Source organism: Protopterus annectens, chromosome 17.part0 (genome assembly GCF_019279795.1).
Source record: "Protopterus annectens isolate FY-2018-M chromosome 17.part0, PAN1.0, whole genome shotgun sequence".
In the NCBI taxonomy this organism is placed as follows: domain Eukaryota; kingdom Metazoa; phylum Chordata; order Ceratodontiformes; family Protopteridae; genus Protopterus; species Protopterus annectens.
The window spans coordinates 55,609,910-55,637,863 of NC_056751.1; the positions used below are offsets into that span (position 1 = coordinate 55,609,910).

Here is a 27,954-nt window from a genome sequence, read left to right on the forward strand (position 1 = left end):
TAACTAACCAAATATTTAGCTCTGGTTATAGCCCACTGCAGAATGATAGGAGTGCTCATATACCCCTACCTGAATGATTGTCTCATCCAGATATAATCCATCCTGGAACACCAAACATCTGTACGGGTTACCATGGATTACTTTCAAAGGATAGGACTCACACTCAACCTCTGTAGGTCCCAACTTCAGACCCATACAAGAATTCTCTTTCAGGGCACACTGATAGATTCTATATAACAAAAGTCTTTCCTACCCCAAGACAAGGTGTTTTTTTTCTAACAGACTATCTACTCAGCGTACTGCCAAGGCAAATAATCACTGTAAGGAACTATTTAAGGGTCTTAGGATACATGACATCATGCATCATAATGATTTTCCCAGCTAAACTGCACATGAGGAAACTCCAGTGGTTCCCGAAAAACACCTGGAAACAGTACTTCCAACCTCTGGAAACCATGGTGCCTGTTTTATTCTGCTTGAAAAGGGAGCTTCTTTGGTGGAAAGACACCATTAGGCTTAATCTAGGGGCAAACAGACAAGACCATCTCCACGGTGAGTTCAGAGGTAGACTGGGGTGCAAGGTATCCGAACCCTAGAGCAAAGCAAAATTCGCATAAATCAAAAGGAGTTGCTGGCAGTGTTTCTAGCAATGAAATAATTTCAAAGTAGCCTATCCCCAGTAGTACTCCAGATTTGGGCAGATAACATCACATTTATGTGATACATAAATAAGCAAGGGGGAACTCATTCCTAGCCCCTGTGCAGTCTAGCAGTAAAGATTTGGCCTTTGGCACAACAATTGCAACTTTCACTAATAGCATCCTGCATCCCAGGCCACAGCAACATCTTAGCAGATTCCTTGAGCAGGGACTTTCTGGACCCCAGTGAATGGATGCTAAGAAGGGAGACCTTGCTGGACCTCGCCAATTAATGGGGACACCCAAATATAGACCTTTCTGCCTCTCATCAGAATAGACAACTACAAGAGTTCTGCTACAGAATCCAGTAGACAGGGACATGGAGAGCAGATGCCATCTTCTTCAAATGGACAGGCCTCTTTCTTTATGCGTTTCCACCACTTCCTGTGATTTCCCAGGATACTGATAAAGGTAAGGTTAGATGGCCTAAGTATGATTCTCATAGCCCCCTTCTGACCAAGGGAACATTGGATGATGTTCATCGTGCATACAGCTGCAGTCATCACACTAGGGTTATCCTGCCATCAGGCGGGTCCTCGGTCGGCCGAATTCCAAAGTCTAGGTCCGGCGTCGGTTGTCGTTGCTTCTTCCCTGATGTCAGCGTGACAGGGGTATAAAAGAGGCAGCCGATGCCATTTTCTTCAGTCTTTCTTGCCGCGCGGTGCCCGAAGCAGAAGCAATTCGCAAGTGCCGGTCGGCCAGCTCCTGAGATTTACGAAAAGTATTTCAGCCGAAATCTTCTTTAAAGCTAAGTACCCCATTGGGGAAACTTTTCTTGCCTCAGTCCGATGTCAGACAAAGTTAATAATTGCATTTCTTGTGGGAAGCAAATACCACATAAGGATTTTCACTCTTACTCTATACCTTGCTTAGGGCCAGACCACGACATCTCGGCCTGCCGTTTTTGTGCTAGGTTTAACAAGCGCACTATTAAGTGCCGGGCGGAGTTTGCCCTTCATTATTTTGGCAAAAAATGTAATTATATCATGTCGTCGGATTTACCAACGCCAGTTTTAGGCAAAAAACGCAAGGATAAGGACAGACATCTGAGGCCTGCACCGAGTACTGAGATCACGCTAAGGCCGACTACCGGTTCTCTGGTTCTCAGCGAGGTGCCTACGCAGCCCCTGACTACCGATGAAACTATTTTACCGGCGACTTCAGTACCCGAGGTCGCAGGTTCCTCGGTCTCCATTCCCACTGCAGATACCGACGCCACTCTTGGTGGAGAAACGGAAAGTTTAGCAAGGCCTGCCATTTCTGAAGGCGTTTTCAGGCCTACCACCTTCTCTATTAAATCGTTCACTAAATCTAAAGCTCCAATGAAAATTAAAAAACAGGGTCCTCAGACCCCCTCTCAAGGCCCCATGCCTAAAAAACAGATGCTTAAAATGGCTGATGATTTGATTACACTCATCAGGGGTTCTCAACCCCCCTCAGACAAAAGACCCAGGTTGGAGGAAGACTTCCCTTCCTCAGACCAGGCTTCTATTACCTCAGACCTTTCTGAGGACCAGGATTACACCTATTCCCCATTTGAAGACTCTGATGCTGAGGAGTCTATTCCCTCAGTCTCCCCCCCTGAGGACTACTCTTTTGGGGAAACCCTACATACATTGAGAGAGCACTTCCACTGGGAAGGCCAAGATTACTCAGATTCCAAGAAAAGGCTCAGGGAATTTCTGCTGCTTCCCCAGCATAGGCCCCTGGCTATTCCTCCTGTCTTAGATATTTTGGATGATGTGTACGCAGAAGCCAGTCTTAATCCAGACTCTTTACCTCCTGCCCCTGTTAAACCAGACAGATATTACCGGGTTCCTGATTCTCACCAGTTCCTTTATAAAAGCCCTACTGCTGACCCAGAGACTATTTCTCAGGGTCCCAAGGGGATTAAGGCCTCTACTGCTAAAAACCCTTCACCTTCAGGGAGAGATTACATAGCATTAGAAAGGTGGGGGAAAAAGGTGTATACATCAGCCACTTTAACCATGAGGGCATTAAACTGTCAATTTCATATGTTAAACTACCAGCAGTTCTTGCTATCTCAGCTGAAAAGCAAAATGACACAAACAGAACAACCAGATTTGAAAGAGTTGCAGGATTTGTTGCATGGAGCAGAACCAGCGGGGAAACATACCTTACAGTGTGGTTTTGATGCTTTAGAAGCCTCATGTAGAGCTGCTGTCACGGGGTCTGTCATACGTAGACACGCTTGGCTCAAAGAGCAAACCTTACCAGATCATGTCAAAGCAAAGTTATTAGATGCACCACTACAAAAAGATGTATTGTTCGGTGTTAAAGCTGAGGAGGTACTAAAGAAAATGGAGGAAAAATGTATTTATTTATTTTACATTTGTTGACCGGGCTAGTCCAGCTGGATAATTTCCATTTTCAGTGGAGGCCCGGGGAGAAAAGCTCCACAGATTAAGGCAAGGTTACAGAAAATTAAACATTTACAATAAATGCCTGTGACACAGACAGTGAGCAACAATGCATACATATTAGTCTAGATCAAGTAATAAAAAACACATAGTGCTATCTACGTGTTGAGAAAGGCATTAATTCTTTACCCTTTTTTTTTTTTTTTTTTTTTATATGAGAACAGTAGTAACAGTACATTCATTAAGTCATTTGTGATCACAGAGAAAGGTTGCAGTTTTGAAATGAGGAAATATGATAGTAGAATGAAGATAGTAGATTAGTCTGGATTGGTACAAGAGCAGAGCCAGAAGTTGTTCAGATGTAAAAGAAGTTGTTTTTTAAAAAGATGAAAGGAGCCTAGAGAGGTAATATGTGAGGGGAGGTTATTCCATATTTTGCCTACTGAGTTGGAGAAAAGGCAGTTACCTGCAGAATTTGTAATTCTAGTTGTGTTGACTTGTAGCTTTTCGGCGGAGCGCAGCTGTTTCAAGTTATTATAGGGGGTCAAGAGGTTACTAAGAGCAGGTGTCTTTGCTGGTTGATATAGAATGTTATGGGTTATTAAGAGTTGTTGATAGATAAGTTTGTTAGGAAGTTCCAACCAGTGTAAGTGTTTTAAGTTTAGACAATGGTGAGTTCTATACTGGGATGCTGTGGCAAAATGAGCTATATTATGGTAGGATGTAGTCAGTTTCCTAAGATTGCTTTTAGAGAGATTATTGTAAATAGAGGAGGCATATAGTAGGGTAGAGATAAGATGTGATTGTGCTAAGGTGGTCCGTGCTTCTGGTGTAAGGAAGGGTTTAATTCTGTACAGTGAACCAATCTTTTTATTAACTGCTTTTATAGTGTTATTGATATGAAAATCATAGCTAAGATTATCATCAATAGTAACACCAAGCAGTTTGGTAGTAGAGTCGGGGGAGATGAGGGAATTATCACTTGCAGTAATAGTGAAGTTTAGTTGAGAAGATTTGTGGGTAGGTGAGAATAGTAATAGTTTTGTTTTCTTGGGGTTGAGGAGAAGACATATTTTTGAGAATCACTGTTTGACGGTAGAAAAGGTAGATTGTGTCAGTGACTGGAGTTCAGATTGAGTGGAAGCTGTGCAAATAATGGTAGAATCATCTGCATATTGTATACAGGTAGTGTTTTGGATAGATGATTGGAGATCATTAATAAAGATAGAGAATAAGAGTGGGCCTAGTATAGATCCTTGAGGTACTCCTAAAGAGATAGGTAGTAGAGCAGATAGAGAGTTTTTCCATAGTACTGCTTGTTGTCGATTTTCAAGATAGGATGAGAACCAGGTTAAGGAAGAGAAATCCAGGGCAAGGGATTTTAATATGTGTAGAAGAAGTGTATGGTTGACCATATCGAAGACTTTTGACAGGTCTAGGAAAAGAGAAGAGGTTAATTTGTTGTTGTTACGGTTACAGTTGATGGTGTTGGTAAAAGTACTACCTCTGCACTACTTTCTATGTGAAGGTCTAAATCCATGTTGAGTGTTAGCTAGTAGGTTGTTATGAAGGAGATGGTTAAGTAGTTGTTTGTGTATACATTTTTCCATGATTTTAGCTAGTGGAGATAATAGCGCTATAGGGCGAAAGTTTGAAAGGTCAGTGGATTTGCCTCCTTTGTGTAAGGGTATGATGTGTGATATCTTCCAGATTGCTGGAAAAGTACTTTCTTTTATGGATCTGTTTATTAGGATAGAAACAGGGTAGGCAATAGCTTTAGCTGCTACTTGAAGGAATTCAGCAGGAAGCTTATCTGCTGAGGGGGTAGTGGGTTTAGGTTTTTGTAAAAGAGATTGTATGTAGGAGGTGGGTATGGGTTGAAGTTGAAGGGGAAGAAGAGAGTTGTTGATGTTACTTAAGAGCAGTTGGGAAGCATCAGGAGATAAGTGGTTAGCTAGACTTTGTATGGAAGTAGTAAAGAAGGTATTGAAGTTATTGGCTATTAAAGAGGGATTATCAGGGTCTAAATTCTGTGGGTTGGGTGTAACTACTTTGCCTGGGGTAAGTAGATTATTGATAGTGGACCAGAACTTTTTTGGTTCTTTTTTGGTGGATTGCTGGAGTTCAAAGTAATAATCCTTTTTATCTGAAAGGATGGCTTTTTTGGTATTGTTTCTGAGCTCTCTGAAGGTTTGATGATCTGTTGGGTTTCTAGAGGAACGCCATTTTTTCCAAGATTTATTTCTGAGTATAATTTTTTGTTTAGTATTAGAGGTTAGCCAGGGTGCTGTTTTGGTCTTTGTTCTAATGGTACGACTTGGGGCATGTTGATTTAAGATTGCAAGGAATGCTGAGTTGAAATGTTCAACAGCATTGTTAAGTGAGAGGTGTTTTAGAGGGGTCCAGTTGTATTGTGAAAGTTCTGTTTGAAACTGTTCGGGATTAAATTTTTTTTTTGAATATAGTGTTCTATGAGAGGTAGGTAAGCTTAGATTAGTTTTAGCTCTAATGACATAGGTGAGGGAGTGATCGCTAAGGTCATCAGGAAGGATGCCAGTTTGGTAGGTTTGAAGGGGGGAGTTTGTAAGAATCCAGTCTAAGGTGGTTTCTTTTTTGCTCTTATTATTTATTCTAGTGGGACTATCAATTAGTTGTTTGAAACCATAAAGGTTTATATGGGAAGTAGGGTTAGCATTGTTACAAGATTTCCAATCAATGTTAAAGTCCCCAAGGAATAGTGTTTCCTGAGGGAAGTTATTAGAGAGTTGTTCAAGAAGTTGTTCTAAAGTGGGGATGTTATTTCCAGGGGGGAGGTATGCACAGATGATGTTTATTGCTTTAGTAGTGTTAATTTGAATTTTGGAGCAGATTATTTCAGCATTATTGTTTTGGGTAAGGGTAAGGTCAAGAAGGGTAAGCTTCAGGTTTGTTTTGTATAGAATAGCTACTCCACCTCCCTTCCTGGAGGTGCGATCAAGTCTAACATTGTTATATCCAGGTGGGGTAATTTCAATGTCTTTAATTGAAGGTTTTAGCCAAGTTTCTGATAAGCATAGAATATCAAATTTGTGTACTTCTAATAGGGCATGGAGTTGACTAATTTTGTTACAGATGCTACGTATATTGAGATGGGCTAAGGATAATAAGTTAGAGGGTGTAGTGGATGAAAGAGAGAGGGGTTTGATATGATCTTTGTGTGTTTTGGTAGTAGTAGCTTGAGGGCCTGGGTTGGGGTGTATGTCACCATCTAGTTGTAGATGGAGTAGTGTAAAATAGTTTCCTAGTTTATGTTTTAGGAAGGTGTCGATTATTTTCTTTGTTTTAGTTTTTAGTAGTTTGCAGTGTAATAGCCTGTGGTATTTGGCAAGTAGGTAGATGGATTGTGAGGAGGTATGAAAGAAGGATGGAGGAGGAGATGTTGCAGGTGTACTGGTATGTTTTGAGGGAAGTGAGAGAGAAATAGTTATGGTATGTTCATAGGAGGTTAGGAAATAGGTAGTAATGAGAAGGAATAATAGTAAGAAGGATATAGGTAATTTCAGTTGTGATTGGAGGATAGTTGTAGTCATGATAAAATAGTTGTAAGTTTGAATGTGGTTAACTGGTGTGTTGTAGGTGAAAGTACTGTGGGAGTGTAGGGCAAGAGGTAGGGGTTGTGATATTTTAGATGTGTTAGTGAGAGAGGGGTGGGGATGGTTATAGTAGGTAAGTAGGTGTGGCTAAGTGAAGGGTGGTACCCAATTTGTGAGGCTGTAATTATGTTTGGGCAGAAGAAGTAAGAGGTGTGTCTAGAGGCAAGTTAAATGTAGGACCCCTGGGGTGGGTGGGAATTGGGGGTAGGGAGGGGAGCGGAGTGAGCCCGCAGGGCGAATGGAGCGGGTAGAGACAAGAGAGGGGACACTCAAGGAAGACAATCAGTAGTACGGGAGAAAGAAGCAGGTAAATTAATTAAGTTTAAGGAAAAAGCGAAATCTATGCAAACAGTTAAAGATTTCTTGCAGGTGCAGCCTCCACGCTTCAGCAGAAACTGGCCTTCAAAAAATTGGTCCTTTCCAGCCACGGACAGACCCCAAAGGGGTAGATACAGACGCCCAAGGGGTAGAGGACAACCTCAAGGATCTTACAGTGCTAGGCAGAGGCAAGCACCAGCCCCAAGAGGTGGAGAAGATAGACCACAGTCATTTAGAAAACAGACGCAATGACTTTCCCCTATGCCTGCCAAACAAGCTATAATGGCAGCACCTTTGGGCAGAAAACTGGCCTTATTTTCAAAAAAACTGGCACATTGTTACAAAGGACAAATGGATTCTGAATATTATAGACATAGGCTACAGGTTCCACTTTCACACCCTTCCAAAAATGAGAGGCATGCCAAACCTGCCACAAAATCAATGGGCAGAGGCACAAAAACAAATTTCCACTCTCATGGATATGAAAGCAATTCAAGAGGTACCTGCAAAAGAACAAGGTCAAGGTTTTTATTCAAGACTATTTCTGGTACCAAGGAAGGACAAGGATTGGAGACCCATCTTAGACTTATCTATTCTAAACACATATCTAGAGGTACCAAAATTCAAGATGCTCACATTACAGCAGCTTCTTCCCATGCTGGGCAAGGAGTCTTGGCTGGTAACGTTGGACCTCAAGGAGGCATACTTGCATGTCCCTATCAGACAAGATTGCAGAAGATACCTCAGATTTCTTGCAGGTTCAACCCATTATCAATTCTCTGCATTGCCCTTTGGCTTATCTACTGTTCCCAGAGTGTTTACGAAATGCCTGGCATCCGTAATTGCTTTCTGCAGACAACGTGGAATACAAATCTGCCCATATCTGGACGACTGCCTGATCCAAGCGGACAGCAAGGACATTCTATTGCAGCATCTGGCGTTTGTAATAAAACTGTTAAACTGCCTGGGGTACACAGTGAACAAAAAGAAATCAAAACTAATACCCTCTCAACAGATAATTTTCCTGGCTGCCAGCTTAAATACAACGGCCCAGATGGCTTACCTCACGCCAGACAAACAAGGGCAACTGTCTCAATACTTCAACAAAATGGCAACTTTAACCAGGCTAACTGCAAGGAAAATCCTGCAGGCTCTGGGGTTCATGGCATCTTGCATCCTACTAATACCATTTGCAAAGCTGCATATGAGGAAACTACAATGGTACCTAAAAACTTATGGTCTCAACACAGCCACAGCTTGGAAACAATTTTACCACTCATTCCATGCCTTCAAAAGGAATTTTTGTGGTGGGCTCAAGCATGCCAAAGAAGCACGGGTCTCCCTTTCTGTATACCACAAGCAAGTCAAATCATCACAACAGACGCCTCAGACTACGCCTGGGGAGCACACATGGCAGATCAGTGCATCCAGGGAAAATGGTCCCAAAAACAGATGCACCTACACATCAACCAAAAGGAGATGCTAGCTGTGCAAAATGCTCTTATGACCTTCAAGGACCTACTGCATCCGGGCCAGCTATTAATAAGGACAGACAACACCACAGTCATGTGGTACATAAATAAACCGGGAGGGACGCATTCATACCCCCTGTGCAGGCAAGCTATGACCCTGTGGAACACAGCATTGGAATTACAAGTTCAACTACAGGCACAATTCCTGCCAGGGAAGGAAAACACACTGGCAGACAAATTGAGCAGAAATATGACAGACCCACACAAATGGAAGTTGCATCCTCAAGTCTTCTCAAAGATAACTCAAGCATGGGGACAGCCAGACATAGATCTGTTTGCTACCCACAGAAATTACCAGTTGGAAAAATTCTGCTCAAGGACCTATCATCCACAGGCCTGGAAAGTGGACGCACTCTCTTTCAATTGGACAGCATTGACAGTCTATGCCTTCCCGCCTCTACCTCTACTGACCAAAGTCCTATTAAAAACCAAAGCAGATAGGCCACAAATGATTCTCATTGCTCCAGACTGGCCACGACAGCACTGGTATCCTCTCCTAAAGAGCCTGTCACACTCACCACCATGGATCCTACCTCAAGTTCCTCTTCTGTTGTCCCAGCACAACTACAAGACCCTTCACAGCCAGCTCAGAACTCTAAATCTAGCTGCATGGAAAATATCTTAATTTGCCAACAGACTCTCCTCTCCAAGGAGGTACAGGATGTCATCTTGGAGGCCAGAAGACCCTCTACTAGAAAAACCTACTCCGCCAAATGGAAACAATTTTGTTCCTGGAATCAAGCAAAGGGCCAGAATCCTTGGGTAATAAATATACCTCAGATTTTACAGTACCTAGCTGAGATGTTAAACAGTGGCCTTTCCTTCTCTTCCATCAAGATCCACGCTTCAGCCATTTCAGTACAATACGGATCCTCCTTTATTCTCACATCCTCTATTAAGGCAGTTCCTCAGAGGGGCAAAAAATATAAAACCCCCACGGAAACCACCAGCTCCAGCTTCGGACCTCAACTTCGTATTGGAGAAGCTGACACTGCCTCCTTTTGAGCCGGCTTCTTCAGCAGAGCTACAATACTTGTCGTGGAAAACAGCCTTGCTTCGGGCTATTACCTCAGCACGCAGGGTTTCGGAGCTACAGGCCCTCATGGCTGTGCAACCATTCATCATTTTCCATCAGGACAGGGTTTCCTTACAAACCAACCCTACCTTCATGCCAAAGGTAGTATCCAGTGTGGCTTTGAATCAGACTATTCATTTACCTACCTTTTATCCAAATCCACAGAACAAATGGGAGAGGCTACTACACTCCTTGGACATTCACAGGCAACTTCGTTATTACTTGGACAGAACAAAGTCATTCAGGAAATCTGAGCAGCTCTTTGTGTCCTATGCTACAGGTGCTCAAGGAAAGGCTATTTCCAAACAGACTATTTCAAAATGGATAGCCCACTGCATACGCTTTTGTTATTCATTTCATGGAAAATCAGTGCCTGTATATATCAGATCCCACTCCACCAGGGCTACAGCTACCTCAGCAGCTTTCCTCAGGGGGGTCCCTACCAAGGACATTTTGGAAGCAGCTACTTGGAGTTCAGTGCACACTTTCACCAAGCACTACCACCTTCCACTATACTCAAAATCTAGAGCGGGCTTTGCCACAGCAGTCCTGCAGGGCATTCTAGCCCCTCCTAATTCCGCTTAGTACCAGCCACCCTTACTTAGCTTTGGGATTATACCCAAGTGTGATGACTGCAGCTGTATGCACGATGAACATAGTACAGTTTTGTACCTACCATAAATGTAGATGTTCGAGTGTGCATACAGCTGCAGTCCAGGTTACCCTCCCTCCATCCCCTCTTAGGACAGGGCTTATGACAAACATCTTTAACATACAACCTATTTGGGGTATTCCTTTATGGTGTATTTGCTTGCAACTACTGTTTTGATTTATCTACTTATGTATGTTTGCATAACATCATGTATTGCCTTCCTTTCTGGGGGCACCTGACATCTGGGGCAAGAAAAACTGAAGAAAATGGCGTTGGCTGCCTCTTTTATACCCCTGTCGCACTGACGTCAGGGAAGAAGCAACGACAACTGACACCAGACCTAGACTTTGGAATTCGGCCGACCGAGGACCCGCCTGACGGCAGGATAACCCTAGTGTGATGACTGCAGCTGTATGCGCACTCGAACATCTACATTTATGGTAGGTACAAAACTGTACTTTCTTCATGTTTCACTGTTGCAGTCATCACCTGTGGGTTGTCCCTGCTGTGGTAGCCCTCGGCCAGCCCGAATACCAGAGTCAATGTTTTTCTGCGTCAACTGCAGTCGCCTGTAGTCTGATGTCAAGTCGTCAGTGCTATAAAGCAAGGTAGCCAACATCATTACCCCAGTCTTTGTTGCCGTGGAGCCTGTAGCAGAAGCAGTTCTCAATTGTGCCAGTCGGTCACTACTAGAGTTTGAATTACAGCTGAAAATGTCTAAAGCAAAGTACATCGTTGAGGATCCTTTTTTCTTGCACTAACCGATGTCCAAAAAAAGTTAACAGTTGTCTCTGCTGTGGAAAGCAGATTCCACACCGACACTTCCATTCATACTGCATCACTTGTTTAGGCCCAGACCACAATGTCCTCCGTTGCCGGTTCTGTGCCCTCTTTAATATGAGAACCATTTGCCATCGAGCTCTTATTGTAGACAGGTATTTTCGTCTTCCGTCTTCACATTCGAAATGGTGTCCATCAGTTAACAATCAGTAGACATTCTGAAAAAACACAGAGATAAAGACAGACCACACAAGGCTAAGCCTTTTGACTACTCTACCGCTAAGCAGGTGGTCAGTTCTCTGGAATTCATTGAGGCACTTTCGCAGCTCCTGATGCCCGATTCAGTATCTATGCAGGCATCTACCGAGACCCTTTCGGAGTCCGGTATGCTAAAAAAAATCTTCTTCATCTTCCGATCCTTTGGCTGTCTCTGCCTCGTTTGGGTCCAGAGCTGCAATGCAGTCACCGGCTTCCATGGAGGCCTCTCGCACTACCAAATCTAGACAAAAACTGACGTCTTCTCATGTGACTACCATTTCTCTCAGACTGCTGGATACACTTAGGCCTAAAAGCCAGGCTACCTCTAGAAAATCTGCCTCTAGCCACCATCTTGCTCCTGCTCCACCACCCCAAACACAAATGCTTAAAATGGCGGAGGATCTCATCTCCCTTATCAGGGGTAGTCAGGCCGCAACTCTAAAAAGGAAAGGCACCCTTCTCCTGAAATTGACAGAACAGGATTCTGAGGAATCTGATTATTCAGATTTTAAAGAGGAACAGCAACCTCTGACTGCTTATGAGGATTCAGATGCAGAGGAATCCATTCCTTCTGCCTCCCTACCAGAAGACCTTTCCTATGGGGAAACCCTTCACACCCTTGGGGAACATTTCCAATGGGAATCTCAGGATTTCCCCCAGTCTAAGAAAAGACCAAGAGAATTTCTGGACCTGCCCCAGCACAGACCCCTGGCCATTCCCACCTATTTTAGAAGTGGTGGATGATGTTTTCCATGAATCCAGCTTAGCCCCTGATGCCCTCCCACCTGCTCCCAACCTGACAGGTATTAGAGTAACAGATTCTCACAGGTACCTGCACAGAAATCCTGTTGCAGACCCAGGGGTCATTACACAGGGATCTAAAGGAGCTAAGACTAGTTCTGCCAAGAATCCCATTCCTTCTGAAAAGGATTCCAGAATTCTGGACAGATGGGGTAAAAAATATACACCTCTGCAACCTTAGCTGTCGGAGCACTCAACTGTCAATTCCATATGCTAAAATATCAACAATACACTTTGGAACTATTAAAACAAAAGATTTCAGCCTTTCCTGACTGTGCCAATTCGAAAGAGTTAGCAGATTTACTGCACTCTACTTGTTAAGTGACCAAACACTCATTACACTGTGGATATAATGCCATAGAAGCCTCAAGCAAGGCAGCAGTGTCAGGATCTGTCATTAGGAGACATGCATGGTTGAAGGAACAACTTCTCCCTGATCATGTCAAGTCTAAATTAATTAATACACCCCTGGATAAGGACCACTTGTTTGGAGAAAAAGCATAAGAGGTGCTTAAAAAGATGGAAGGCAAAGCAAAATCTATGAAAATAGTAAAATATTTTTCAGGTTCAACCTCCCAGGTTCAGCAGGAACTTTCCCTCTAAACAGTGGTCCTTCCCTGTACCTAGCAGACAGGGCCAAGGTAAGCCCCACAGGGACAGACCACCTAGGCCCCTATCCCAGGGGCATCAGAGAACCAAACAGTAGGCCACTTCTGCCCCAAAGGCAGGGAGTTCTAAACCATCCTTCTATGGCAAAAGCTCTCAATGACTCCCTCTCCCTCCTCTTCCCTCCTTTCACTCACCAAAAGCTAGGAGGAAGGCTCTCCCTCTGCAAAGAAAATTGGTTTTCTGTAACAAAGGACCAATGGGTCTTAAAGGTAATTTTTCAGGGATACAGATTCGCTTTCAACGAACTCCCAATTCCAAGAGTGTACCCAGACTTACCTCCAAATCAGTGGGCAAAGGCATTGCAACTGGTCCAGACTCTCATATCCCAGGGGGCAGTAGAGCCTGTCCCCTCAGATCAAACAGGCAAAGGCTTTTATTCCAGACTATTCCTTGTTCCCAGAAAAGAGGCACCTGGCGCCCCATACTGGATCTATCCATTCTGAACACCTCCCTGGTGGTCCCCAACTCATAATGCTATCTTTTCAGCAGCTGCTGCCTATGCTGACAAAAAATGCCTGGCTTGTGACCCTATACCTAAAAGATGCCTACTTCCACATCCCCATAAGGGAATCCTGCAGGAAATTCCTGCAGTTCAGAGCAGGCTCACAACACTTTCAGTTCTCTGCACTACCCTTTGGCTTATCTACTGCACCCAGAGTATTCACCAAATGATTAGCCCCGGCCATAGCATTTTGCAGACAGAGAAATATACAGATTTACCCTTATCTGGATGACCGCCTCATTCAGGCAGCGTGCAAAGAAAAGCTACTCCAGGACCTTCTCTTTGTCAAAACCCTCCTAACTTCCCTAGGGTTCACCATCAACGAGAAGAAATTAAAGTGAATACCCTCCAGGAAGATCATTTTCTTGGGAGCACTGCTGGACACAGCATCCCAAATAGCCTTCCTATCTCCAGAAAAGCAGAGCTTCCTGCCTCTCTACTTTACCCAGCTGGCTTCCAGAAGTCACCTCACTGCGAGGAAATTACTGCAAGCATTGGGGTACATGGCATCTTGCATCCTTGTAATTCTTGGTCTTCCCTTCATCTTCTGCCGTACCAGGCAGACCATCACCACCAATGCCTCAGACATTAGGGCGCTCACCTAGCAGGCAGGTGCAGCCAAGGTCTTTGGGTTGCCCAGCACCCTCCCATACACATCAATCAGAAGGAAATGATGGCAGTACAAAAGGCTCTGACATCCTTCAAACCCCATCTCAGGCCAGGGGGTTCTCCTTATCAAAACAGACAACACCACAGTAATGTGGTATATCAACAAACAGAGAGGGATCCAATCTTACCCTCTCTTCAAGCTAGCAATGAACCTCTGGCTGACAGCCTCCTCCATGGGATTACACCTAATTTCCCAATACCTACTAGGGATCATCACCACCCTGGCAGACCACCTAAGCAGAAACTAACTGGAACCCCACGAATGGCGGCTCCACAGAAAAATCTTTTTGCACGTCATTCAGGAGTGGAGAACTCTGAAGGTGGATCTCTTTGCTTCACACCTCAACCGCCAGCTGAAGAAATTCTGTACCAGGGAGTATCAACACCTAGCATGGAAGGTCAGTGCATTGACCTTCCCCTGGAATTCCCTCTTTGTGTACGCATTCCCTCCTCTCTCTTATTCCCAAGGTACTGATCAAGATAAGGTAGGAGAGACCAAAGGCCATCCTCATTGCTCCAGATTGGCCTAACCAGCATTGGTACCCCTTGCTGCGCAGCCTGACATCACAGCCTTCCAGGCGGCTTCCCCTGATCTCAGACCTCTTGACCCAGGTGAGGGGGGAATGCTACACCCAGACTTGCAGACTCTCAAAGCTGTCAGCATGGCTAATACTTCAAAAGCAAACAAGGGGCCCCTGTTAAGCAAACAGGTCCTAGACATTATTAAAGAAGCCAGAAGGCCCAGCACCCGAAAATCTTAAGCAGGGAAATGGAAAAGATTCTGCTCTTCTAGCCAGTCCAGAGGGGGCAGTGCCTCACAACCTGCCATCCCTCTTCTCCTGGACTACCTAGCCAAGTTACTCAATAGTGGCCTCTCCTATTCTTCTATTAAAGTCCATGCCTCAGCCATTTCAGCTAATTTCGATACAGACCAGCCCCTTTTCTCACATCCTGTGATTAAACAGTTCCTCAAAGGGGCTTCTAATATCAGACCTCCCAGAAGGCCACCCACGCCACCCTGGGACCTGAATTATGTTTTAGAAAAACTAACCTTGCCACCATTCAAACCTGCTTCTTCAGCAGAACTTGAGATACCTCTCCTGGAAGACTGCTTTCCTACTAGCTGTCACCTCAGCAAGAAGTGTTTCAGAACTTCAAGCACTTATGGCCATTGAGCCCTTCATCATTTTCCATGCAGACAGGGTCTCCCCGAGGACTAACCCCTCCTTTATGCCCAAGGTGGTATCTGATGTGACCCTCAACCAGGCCATACATCTACCCACCTTCTTTCCTAACCCTCAAAACAAGGGGGAAAGAATTCTGCACTCACTAGATGTGCACAGACAGCTGAGTTACTACCTGGACCATACTAAACCCTTCAGGAAAACAAACCAGCTTCTTGTTAGCTTTGCCTCAGGGGCAGGGGGAAAGCCCATTTCCAAGCAAACCATTTCCAAATGGACATCACACTGTATCCATTTCTGCTACAGACTACATGGGAAACCACCCCCCAAGTCTATTCGTACCCATTCTACTCGGGCAACCTCCACTTCCACAGCATTCCTCGGAGGAGTTCCCACCAGGAACATCTTGGAAGCTGCCACCTGGACCTCTGTCCATACCTTTACAAAGCATTACCACCTACCTCTTTTCTCTAAGGCTAGGGCAGGGTTTGCCTCTGCAGTTCTGCAGGGCATGCTGACCCATGCCTAGGTCTCTAATCCTTCCACCCCTCTCCTTAGCTTTGGGAATCCTCCCACAGGTGATGACTGCAACAGTGAAACACGAAGAACATTGTACAGTTGTGTACACTTAACATAAATGTAGATGTTTGATTGTATTCACTGTTTCAGTCCTGGTTTCCCTCCCTCTTTCCCCCTTATATCCTCTTTCCTTAGTGGGACATAAGCTTCTCACGGTGGCTTTTAGCCACCAGGACCACTTTACCATATTTGCTTGTGCTTCTGATGGGTTAGGGCAAGAAAAACTGATGTAATGGCATCAGCTGCCTTGCTTTATAGCAGTGACAACCTGATGTCAGACTACAGGTGACAGCAGCCAATGCAGAAAAACATTGACTCTGGTATTCGCGCTGGCCGAGGGCTACCACAGCAGGGATAATCCACAGGTGATGGCTGCAACAGTGAATACACTCGAACATCTACATTTATGGTAAGTGCACACAATGTTACTTTCTCCTTCCTCTTGACTCTCAGTGAGGAGGAGATTTTACATTTTTTTCTAAAAGTGATGGATCTACTCACCCAACTAAAGGGTCATTCATCCTCACCTGACCACTCTTAAACTAGAAGCTTGGAGGATTTGGTTCTGAGCACAAATAATGCAGACTTCTGTACAGAAGTGCTGTTGATCCTGAGAGAGGCAAGAAAAACATACTTATCCACATGGAAAAGGTTTTCTTTTTGGTGCAAGAACAAAGTCATTAGCCCTCCTCATGAGGACATAAAACTAATATTGGAATACCTTTTGGGATTGTTTCACCAGGGCCTTTCTTACTCCACCATTAAGGTACATACTTCAGCCATCCCTCCCTGTCTTACTTGTCCCTCCCTCTATCTATTCTCACCCCCACCTGAAACAGTTCCTAAAAGGAGTCATACATCTAAAGCTCCCCAGGCAAAACCCTGTCATCATCTGAAATTTAAACTATGTATTAGAAAAACTTATATTGCCACCTTTCCAGCCAGTAGCTTCTGCTTCCCTAAAGATGCTTATTTGGAAGACCACCCTACTAATAGCCATCGCTTTAGCAAGGTGGGTCTCATAGCTACAAGCACTGATGTGCAAAGAACCCTTCATCATGTTTCACAGGGATAGGGTAACCATAAGAACTACCCCCTCTTTTATACCCTAACCCTAAGAGCTAACCCCTCTTTTTAATGACCAAAATAGTGTCAGAACTCTCCTTGAATCAAGCTTTTCACTTGCCAGCATTCCTTCCTAACCTACGGAATAAAGCTGAGCAAATCTCACATTTCCTGGATGTATACTGACAACAGGTATTACTTATCTAGACTTGTCCAGGTAATACCTGGCAGATTAGGTATTACCTGGATAGGACTAATTTCCCAAATAGAGCAGAGCAACTAGTAGTGGCCTTTGCAGTAGGGAAAGAAAGCAGACACGTTTTTAAACAGACTGTGGATAAATGGATAGCCAGCTGTATTACTTTCTGCATTGCCCATCAAGGTAATGTAGTACCAGCCCATGTTATATCCCACTCCACCAGACACAGTGCAGTCACCACTGCCTACCTTAAAGGTGTCCCTACATAGGCCATCCTGGAAATTGGCACATGGACATTGGTCCACACATTTAATAAACATTACTATTTAGCCATTACCACCAGGGCAAGAGCAGGTTGGTTACTGCTATCCTACAGAACCTGCTTTCTCAGGGGCCATCAGACAGCTTGCACCCCCCCCCCATATTTCAGCTTTGGGAATCCTACCAAGAATCAGTACTGCGACACTGACTACAAAGAGCATAGTGCGGTTGTGTCACACCATAGTTTTAGATGTTCAAGTAGATCAGTGTTACAGTATAAACTCCCACTCTCCTACCACCTGTATCTGCTGGCATCTCTGCCTTACCTGGCGGGACAGTGTTTCAGACAGGTAGTTCTTATCCACTATCATCCCCTACCTCCAATATTATCACATAGTGGGAATCGTATCTTTGACTAGCACTTTGACATTGGGAAGGGTAGTGCTGTCCTCAGGCATTAGATAGCTTTTCACATCCTAGAAAGATCTGAAGATGACACCATTGTACACCTCTCTTATATGCTGTCTTCTAGACATTGGCCATTGGTCATCCGTCTGTTACGAATGATGAAAAGACTGTGGAAATCAGGCTAGTCACTGACTTCTGCATGGCGGGAAGACCCAAGCATCCATATTGTAACATTGGTCTACTTGACCATCTTCAATTATGCCAAATATGACAAAACTATACTTTCCATTGACTGTTTCTGTGAGTGATATTTGTAACAGATTTGATCATGTACCATATTGGCAGACAGTATTTACTGCTTTCAGTTGTAAGACTAATTCTTTGACTAAGAATATTCAGGTTCATATGCTATGAAGATTGGTGACAACAATGTGATAGAATCAAAAGGTAAGAGGTGTTTCTATTACTTTTAAATCATTAAACATTTCTTGCTTCTTAACTGCCATACTAGTATTTCTGTTGAGTGTGTCTTACTGATAGTTTTCTGTGAATTGTGTAGAAAATTTGCTGTATAAGCTAAGCAGGTGGAACATTGTAGGGTCAGCCGTGATTAGTGACCATGGGTAAACTGCATCTGTTAAGGGCAGAAATTATAACATTTGACATCAGAGCAACCTTTAGAATAAAGAAAATACATTGCCAGCATAGCAGTTGCTGCATTTTTATCAACTTTCTGGTAACATTTTGCATCAACTGAATAGCAGTTAAACTTTGCAGATAGCTTGCTATGCTTTGGTTGTGTTATATTAATTACATTGTAGATTAATTTTTATTGACAGTGATCATTGCAATTCTTTGTTGCTTAGCAGTTGTCTTCATCAGTTAAAGCACTAACTTCACACAGTGTCATAATTAGGCAATTTAGATGACCATTTGAACCACTGACCTGAAAAAAATGAGTCTGACATTTACTTCCTAGCAGTTGTCTCACTGTAGATGCATGTCAGCCATGTGACTCTTCAGGACTTTTGTTAACATTATCTAGGGTCTGTGCCTAACCAAGCTTGTTGATCATTTCAAACTGTGGTGAGTTCTGAAATCCCAGTCTTATGCTCATATTCCCCAACAAGGGCTGGGCCAAAGAAGTGCTTGGTGCATTAATCATGGGCTTACCAATAACATCAAGAAATGCCATGTGATTTTCTTTTTTAAATCTAGCATCTCTGCTGCTTACCATATAGATAACATTCCACTTAAATTTGAGACAGACATCAGGGCCTTGGGCACAAATGTTGATAACAGATTGCTCTTTGATCACCATATCTTTGTGGTAGTTAGAAGATCCTTCTACCTTGCACAGTTTATCCTTTGTGATATAACCTCAAGATCCAGAGAAGATGTTCTTCGTGTTTCACTGTTGCAGTCATTACATTTGGGTAATCCTGCTGGCAGGTTGCCCTCAGCCAGCCTGAATTCCAAAGTCTTGGGTCCTGCGTCGGCCACTGTCGCCCCTTCCCTGATGTCAGGTCGTCAGGGGTATAAAAGAAGCAGCCGACGCCATTTTCCCAGTCTTTCTTGCCACGCGGTGCCCGAAGCAGAAGCAGTTCGCAAGTACCGGTCGGCCGACTCCTGAAATTTTCATATTTGAGTTTCAGAACCGAAGTCTTCAATAAAGCTAAGTACCCCATTGGGGAAACTTTTTTCTTGCTCCAGACCGATGTCAGAAAAAGTTAATAATTGTATTACTTGTGGAAAGCAAATACCTCATAAGGATTTTCATTCTTACTGTATTCCTTGCCTAGGCCCTGATCACAACATTTCTGGTTGTCGGTCTTGTGCTAGATTTATACTTTTGTATACATTTTTTTTTTTGGTAGCAGGTTTAATTATCCTAAAATGCCATCCGACTACCTGAGTTTACAAAAAACGCAAAGAAAAGGATAGAGAAAAACAGCTGAGGCCCAAAACCGACGACGAAGCTTCCCTAAGCCAGTCGCCAGTTCTCAGTGAGGCACTTTTGCAGCCCCTAACACCTGCTACTTTAGAGTCGCAGGCCGCTACCGACTCCCACGTGGAGTCGGCCATGCCGCTGGACACTTAAAGTATTGGAGCCTCGGACGCTAATCCCTCAGATGGGTCCGGAGCCGCTGAGCAGGTACCGGCTACTGAGAGTGTATTCAGACCACAATATCTTTACATTAAAACTACTTCAGCTTCAAAAACAAAGACTAAAGCAGCTTCTAAAGCAAAGAAACAAACTCATGAGCCACGTGTACAGGCCCCTATGCCCAAAAAACAGATGATCAAAATGGCCGAAGACCTGATTACTTTGATCAGGGGTTCCCATCCCTCTCCTGATAAGAGGCTTAGGCAAGAGACTGACTATGAATCTTCAGATCAGGTTTCCATTTCTTCTGATTCCTCTTCTGATCAGGGATATTCTTTACCCCCCTATGAAGATTCTTAGGCTGGAAGAATCTATACCTTCAGCATCCCCTCCTGAGGATTATTCCTTTGGGGAAACCTTGCATACCATGAGGGAGCATTTCCCTGGGAAAGCCAAGATTTTTCAGAATCTAAAAAGAGGCTCAGGGAGTTCCTTTTACTACCACAGCACAGGCCTCTAGCCATTCCCCCCGTGTTAGACATTGTAGATGATCAAGCAACAAATTCCAAAATTACATTGTAGATGATGTGTTTTCGGAGTCTAGTTTGACCCCTGTCTCCTTACCTCCAGCTCCTGTTAAGCCTGACAGATATTGCAGGGTTCCTGACTCACACAAATTTATTTTTAAAAACTCTGTTGCTGACCCAGAAACTATTTCACAGGGTCCCAAGGGAGTTGAGGCCTCTACAGCAAAAAACCCAACCCCCTCTGACAGAGATTCAAGTGCACTGGATAGATGGGGAAAAAAGGTTTACACATCTGCAAATGTGGCTATAAGGGCCTTAAACTGTCAATTTCATATGCTCAAGTATCAGCAACATCTCATGGGATTGCTTAAACAGAAAATGTTAAATTCTGAATGTGCTGAAAACAAGGAAATGCAGGATTTATTGCATGCAGCTGAACAAGCTGGAAAGCATACTTTGCAATGTGGTTTTGATTCTTTGGAGGCCTCCTGCAGGGCCGCAGTTATGGGTTCTGTAATTAGGAGGCATGCTTGGTTAAAGGAACAAAATCTGCCTGATCATGTTAAAGTTAAGTAACTAGATGTACCTTTACAGCATGATACTTTGGTGCTAAGGAAGAAGAGGTGTTAAAGAAAATGGAAGACAAAGCTAAATCTATGCAAACTGTTAAAGAGTTTTTACAAGTACAGCCACCTAGGTTTAGTTGACACTGGCCTACAAAAAATTGGTCCTTTCCTGTATCAGACCTCAAAGGGGCAGATCCAGATGCCCAAAGGGCAGATCCCAGGCGCAAGGTTCTTATAGGTCAAAACAATGGGGTACTTCTACCTCCAAAGCTGGAGAAGATAAAGCACAGACGTACAGAAAGCAGTCCCAATGACTTCCCCTGCCTGCACCAAGCACTTATCTTCTGGCAGCACCCTTAGGGGGAAAATTAGCACTTTTTGCTCAAAATTGGCACATTATAACCCAGGACAAATGGGTTCTAAATATAGTGTCACAAGGCTACAAATTCCATTTCCATACTCTGCCAAAGGCAAACGGCTGGCCAGATCTGCCAAAAAATCAATGGGCAGTGGCACAAAAACAAGTTTCATCCCTCATGGACATGGGGGCCATTCAGCAAGTACCAGAGCAAGAGCGAGGACAAGGATTTTACTCAAGACTGTTCTTGGTACCCAGAAAGGACAAGGCCTGGAGGCCGATACTGGACCTATCTATTCTAAACACATTCCTGGATATTCCAAAATTCTAAATGTTGACTTTGCAGCAGCTTCTGCCCATGATGGTCAAGAACACTTGGCTTGTGACTTTAGACCTAAAAGAGGCATACCTGCATGTTCCAATCAGACAATCGTGCAGAAGACACCTCAGATTCAAGGCTGGTGTAATACATTACCAATTATCTGCACTGCCCTTTGGCTTGTCTACTGCGCCCAGGGTCTTTACAAAGTGCCTGGCACCAGTAATTGCATTCTGCAGACAAAGAGGAATACAAATATACCCTTACTTGGACGACTGTTTAATTCAAGCAGAGAACAAGGACATTCTTCTTCAACATCTGGCGTTTGTGAAAAGACTTCTAACATGCCTAGGGTACACAGTCAACGAAAAGAAATCAAAACTAGTACCCTCTCAAGATATAACATTCCTGAGTGCAAGCTTGAATACAACTGCCCAGATGGTTTATCTCATGCCAGACAAACAAAGGCAACTGACTACCTATTTCACAATGTTGGCAACAAAGGCCCAGTTATCTGCAAGAAAAATTCTGCAGGCTTTGGGCTTCATGGCATCCTGCATCCTACTAATTCCATATGCAAGACTGCATATGAGGAAACTTCAATGGTACCTAAAAAGTGTTTGGACTCAACATTGCCACGGCCTGGAAACAATCATTACTCTCATTCCCTGCCTGCAACAGGAGTTTTGATGGTGGGCAAAGGCTTGTCACCAGAACAAGGGGCAAGCCATTCACATTACCCCCAGCCAGGCAGACACTAACAATGGATGCATCCGATTATGCCTGGGGGGCTCACATTGCAGGAAGACGCATTCAGGGCACATGGACCTCAAACCAAATGCATCTACATATCAATCAAAAAGAGATGCTAGCTGTTCAAAATGCCCTGACAGCCTTCAAGGACCTACTTCATCCAGGACAACTACTAGTAAAGACAGACAACACCACAGTCATGTGGTATATAAACAAGCAGGGGGGCACACATTCTTACCCCCTTTGCAGACTAGCCATGACATTGTGGGACACAGCTTTGACTTACCAAGTACATTTGCAGGCACAATTCCTGCCAGGAAAGGAAAATACTCTGGCAGAAGAACTAAGCAGAAACCTCATGGATTCCCACGAGTGGCAGCTGGATCCACAAGTCTTCAGCATGATAACAAGGAAATGGGGATGGCCGGACATTGATCTATTTGCCTCCCCTCACAACTACCAACTTTTTAGGCTCATCATTGAATGTAATGCACCCTTTGGCTTCAAGCTCACTAAGCTCCTAGTTCAGCTTGAGAGACCTCAAACTTTCCTCACTAAAAAGATCTTGGATCTGGTCTTTACTCAGTGCCATACAGACTGTTGAGGGGGTGATCTCTGTTTTGCCTCCATGTTACGAATGACCCAGCATTGCTTAAACTCATTCACCTAAACAGAGCCAGCAGTGCTTCACTAGAGCCTGCAGTGGTGGTATAGGGGGACAAAGCCCTGACTACAAGGCCAGGTGCCCTAAGTTCAACTAGTGGCTAAGGTGCATGATGGTGCAGGCAGGGAAGACAGGATGTGCCCATCCTGGAGTGTGATGAATGGTATTTCCTGCCTGGCTCATCCCATTGCTGCTGTGTCAACAGGGTCTTGCTACAGAGCAAAGGCTCATCATGGTGTGGGGAAAATGGTGCTAGGAATATGTAGGCATAGAGCTGGATCCAGCACTAGACTACCTGGCAACTGCCTAGGGTCTTTGTTGGCTGGGGGGGGAGGGGCATGAGTTGGCTTGGGGTTCAATAAAAAACTAAAAAAATCTCTTCTGTTAATATCATAAGCTGGAAAACATTTTTAAACACTGCAGGGCAGGGTAGTAAGACCTTGAGGAAGACCTTCTGGAGGACCATAGAAGACTTTTAGGACCTTGCAGGAGACTTAATGCAAGAACAGCATGCACCACCATTGTCCTAATGTAAACTGAAGGAGAATTTGAAAACAGCAGCCAGAAATTTGATATGGTGTCTGCAAGACTGAAACAGAAACCAAACATCAGAGCAGCATGGCAGGCATCCAGCCAACCAGAGATAGGAACAGATGCCGAGAGCCTAAGAGCAGCATAGATAGTGTGCCCTGTGAGAGCAGCAGGGACTGAAGCAGGACAGAAACTGTGTGCATGTGTGTGTAAAATGCCCCTAGTTAGGGATGTCAGGTTGGTTAATTAACTTGCTCAGGCTCAGACACTGATAGTAGCCTGAATCCTTTACACCAACCTGACAACTAGTCAAGGAACTGAGTTTCAATGCATTTTCAAGGAATTGTGAGTTTGAGTATTAAGGGAAGAGAAGTTTACTGTTGCTTATGCTAATTCTGTATTTGTTTAGCAAATCCGTGTTCTTTCTATAGAATCTGAAAGCAGTGTGTTAGCACAACAGGTAGCATACTTGCCTTTGGTGCAGAAGGCTGTGGGTTGTACTCCCACACCATGTTAGATGGATTGCTAATACTGTGGTGGTTGAGGGTGATTTTCTCCTGTGTGTGTCCTTATTTGGATGTGATGCCTAGTAACTATGAACCCATGCCCCTCAACTGTCCAGATTTTTGCCTCATATTTCTGGTCTGTTCATCATAAAATGTATGATTCTCTGGCAAATTGCTGGGATGATCTACATTTGTATTTGAGACTTCATACCCATCAGAAAAATGAATGCTACAACAAATCCTGTTATTCTAGCAACTTTCTAAGTTTGTAAGTGCAGTATTTAAAATCTGTCCCTATTTTGGGGCATTTGTCCCCATGTTCTGTCAGGCTTTGTCCAGATTTTTTGCACTAAGAGGTTTATAGGTATAAGAACCTGTTTGTTTGCTAGCCATTCCCTATTGCAATATTACCAGCTTACCATTTTTTTATGTAACATAAGGACAGCAGGCACTGAATTGTAGATGAAATACTGAAATGTAAAGTTGTTTGCCAGCAGCAAACTGATTAACTGATGCCTATATTGATTAAGCAGTGTATTCCATGTGTGAGGAGATGCCATGGTGGACAGCGGTGTGGCTTGTAGTGAAGCGCTGTCAAGTGAAGTGAAGCCAAGCGTTAATGAGTGCAGATTGCTAGATAGTTTTGGTTGAGGCTGTGTGAGTCTGTACTACCAGATAGCAACATTCTAAGGTGTCAAAATGCATGTGACAGTGATTAATTAGTACTGCCTGTCTTAAGGGAGAAGAGATGTTATTTGTAGTCTGCGACAAAGGCTAGGAGCCACTAGACATGGATTGTTGGCTTATTGAGCAAAGTAAGTCAACTCTGTTCTTGAATATTTGTCACTTAAATTTTCTTAACAGATGGCATCATCTTTACTTCCTGTAAGTAGTCAGGAAGAGGAATTTGGCAAAAGTTCCATATAGAGACTGCAGTATTCTACAATTTTTTCTAGTCATAGTGAAACTGGACTTTGAGGATGCAGGGCCAGTGGCCTTCTGGGTTGCAGTGCTGAAGAATATGGGTGTGTTTCTGTATTTTGATGTCTAGTTGCAGCATTGTTTGGGATATATTCCTTTTTCAATTTTAGATCTTGGTCAGATCACAGCCCAGGGTATCTGAAGAATAATACATTTGCAGTTGCAGTCCAACAGAGATTTCCTAGGCAGCAGTAAAAGCAAAGGTCATTCAGGTGAGATAGCAGGTCTCATGGTAGCATCGTTTTGGTGATAGCTGCTTGTTACTTGTATTAAATGTCAATTTTGACCTTACAAAATTTGGCATTGGATTATTTTCTTCTTCCTTTGAAATGCAGCAAATCTTTCCATTACTAAATCATCTGCATGTGACATCACCTGGAGTCCATGTGCATCCCAGGTAATGTTAAACAAGAAAATACAAAAAGACTAAGAATCTGACCCTTAAGGACTCTCAGATGAACATGCCCAGTGGTAAAGATTTTTATTTTTTGCTTTCATAGTTTGGTACAAAAGATAAATCTGGAGTTAAATTATATAGCAAGAAGCATCAAATCCCGCAGTCCTTAAAATTTCATTCTGTAGTAGATGCCCATTGAAGCCGAAGAATTTGGTTAAGTTTTTCCTGCCATTCAGTCTCCATGTTTTGGGACTTGCTGTAGCTGGTCCTTGCATTTCAAATAATTACCTCTAAAGTTGAATCCATATGAAGTGTTATCAGTATTTTTTTAACCTAGTAACTTATCTTTGTACTTGCATGTCTTAAATTGACAAAGTTCAGTGCCTGGGTGTTTTCTCACAAAGTTCAGTGTCTGGTTGTTTTCTCACAGTCTGGTTTCATAGTTTCCAATGCTGCAGGCAGTTTTTTTTCTCTTGAGCTGATAGCAAATGGCCAACTTGATGATGTTTTTCTTCTCCCTTTTCATGTTGCATCAACCTCCAAACCCACTGATTGCACCAAATTTTTCTAACCTCCTATGTTTCTTTTATACGTATGCACTATTTTATACATCTTACTAATTATCCCTTTTAGACCGCTTCTTTTGTTCTAGACTTATTTAAACCTTACCTGAACTGGTCTTTCACTTAACAGTCCTTTGTCTTTTTTTGCCTTACCTGTACTCTGTTACCTATCTCTGATGGGGAGAGCATTTTCTAACCTGCAGTTCAAAATCCTGCTTAGCCTCATCCTGCTCTTGTTTCATTTCCCTCTTGTTCCCAATACAGTTTTTTAAAATAATTTCATACAGTGAATTCTAACCCCGCCATTTGCCTATTTTCTGTACCATTACTTGAAGTAACCTCTATTAGTAAAATTGTTTCTTCTTTCCCGCACTTGTTTAGTTTTAGAGTACTTTCTGCAACTTTATGACTACCTTATTCTGTGTGGTTATTGGTATTCTCCTTAAGGATTTTCATCCAAGATCAGTCAATCTCATAACCCCCATTCTTTTCATCTCTGATTTATAAGTATAACCTTCTGCTTGATTTGTGTATGTGAGCCTTAATTGTGTAGTTCTAAAGTTTCCCATCAGATTGGGTAACCTTAAACCACCTTATTCTATGGGGAGATCAACATATATCACTTAATTCTTGCCCTGTTCCCCTCTCAAGTGCAATAAATGTAGTGTTTGACTCTAATGATGTGAGGGTTTGCTTTGTGTATTTCAAGACCTTAGTGATGTGATGGAAAGAGGGGCGGGGTTTTGATACATGCAGCTAGGGAGAAAGAGGCTTCTGCATCTTGTTTCTTGAGTTAGGTGCACAGCTCATCTTTCTGCTCCAGTTTTTAGGGGATTAGGTTAACTGATTATTTTCATCATAAGGAAAGATGGTAGTGGTTTCTTGAAGTTTACATACTTGTGTTCTGTAGAACTAGAGAAAGGTAGAGCATCTAGTTGTTTTGGTGGTATATACTCAGTGTTACTCGCACAAAGAAAAAGTTGGTATAATTTGATATCTCAAAAGTGAGACACCTATCTCAGTTGCCATGTCTGCTTCCAGTCACAAACTTTACATATTGATATGGTATGCTGACATAGTGAAGTCAATGAAGATGTGGGACCTTGGATCTGAAGGTGTAGAGAGAGAGAAATGAGGGTATTAGATGAAGCTTTCCAGTGTTACAGCCACTGCATCATGCTGCATAACAAGACATTTTATTAGTAGCGGTGTACTGCATTTATTAAACATTCTGATGTCCTTTAATTTCCTTATGCCGGATATCCATGATCATGATGCAGCTGGCAGCATGTCTGCCTCTGAACCTGAATTCTGTGCTTACTAGTTGAAGGTGGCAAGCAAGGCGAAACATGAAACAGTGGCATTTGATTGTTACACAAGAAGGTGATGCATTGAAGTGAGGTCTGTCATACTAATCTGACACTGATGAGTTCTGTTTTACATCCAGATGAAAGCAAAAGAACCCATAGTATTTAGAAAAAAGAAGTGGAGTTTTTCCAGGGTCTTGGCCCTCAGCTGTTTCCCATTAAGAAAGGTACATGCAGTATCCATGCTGTGCAGTGGTAACAGTGTGTTTATAGACTGCCACCTACATTCACACACTTCACTACCTTTGTTAAGCATTTTGTGTTTATTCATTTAAAGGTAGGAAAAATGCTGTAAAGTATGATTAATTCTAACTTTTACCTGCATATATGAAAGATTTTTGCATAGAAATGTATGTTCAAGCATAAGGGGGCTACACTGAAGCTGAAAAGACAGTGTGATGGGATCAGTATGAGAAATAATTGGAAATAACAGGGCTGTTAGACTCCCTGAGCATCACAGTGCACGTTTACTGCAGAAATTCTAAGTCATTTTACTATGCATGAAAAAAGTACAAGATAGGTGTGGATTATGCAGTTAATCAGTTAATGCAGTTAGATTGTCAAAGAATGAGCATGGTAATATGGTACCATGACTAAGGGGAAAGTCACAAATTCTTTGTATGCTGGCAGCTTTAAACTCTGTTTCATTTGT

The 27,954-nt window shown here is 43.2% G+C and overlaps 1 protein-coding gene across 1 annotated transcript in view; it reads left to right on the plus strand.

Moving 5' to 3' along the window:
• The window catches only part of DCTN6 (dynactin subunit 6), an 856,966-nt gene that overhangs the window by 669,727 nt on the left and 159,285 nt on the right, over positions 1 to 27,954 (plus strand). The window contains exon 5 of the mRNA XM_044059469.1: positions 18,063 to 18,110. Within this exon, the coding sequence (XP_043915404.1) occupies positions 18,063 to 18,110 (48 nt within the window). The remainder of the gene's footprint in view (positions 1 to 18,062; positions 18,111 to 27,954) is intronic.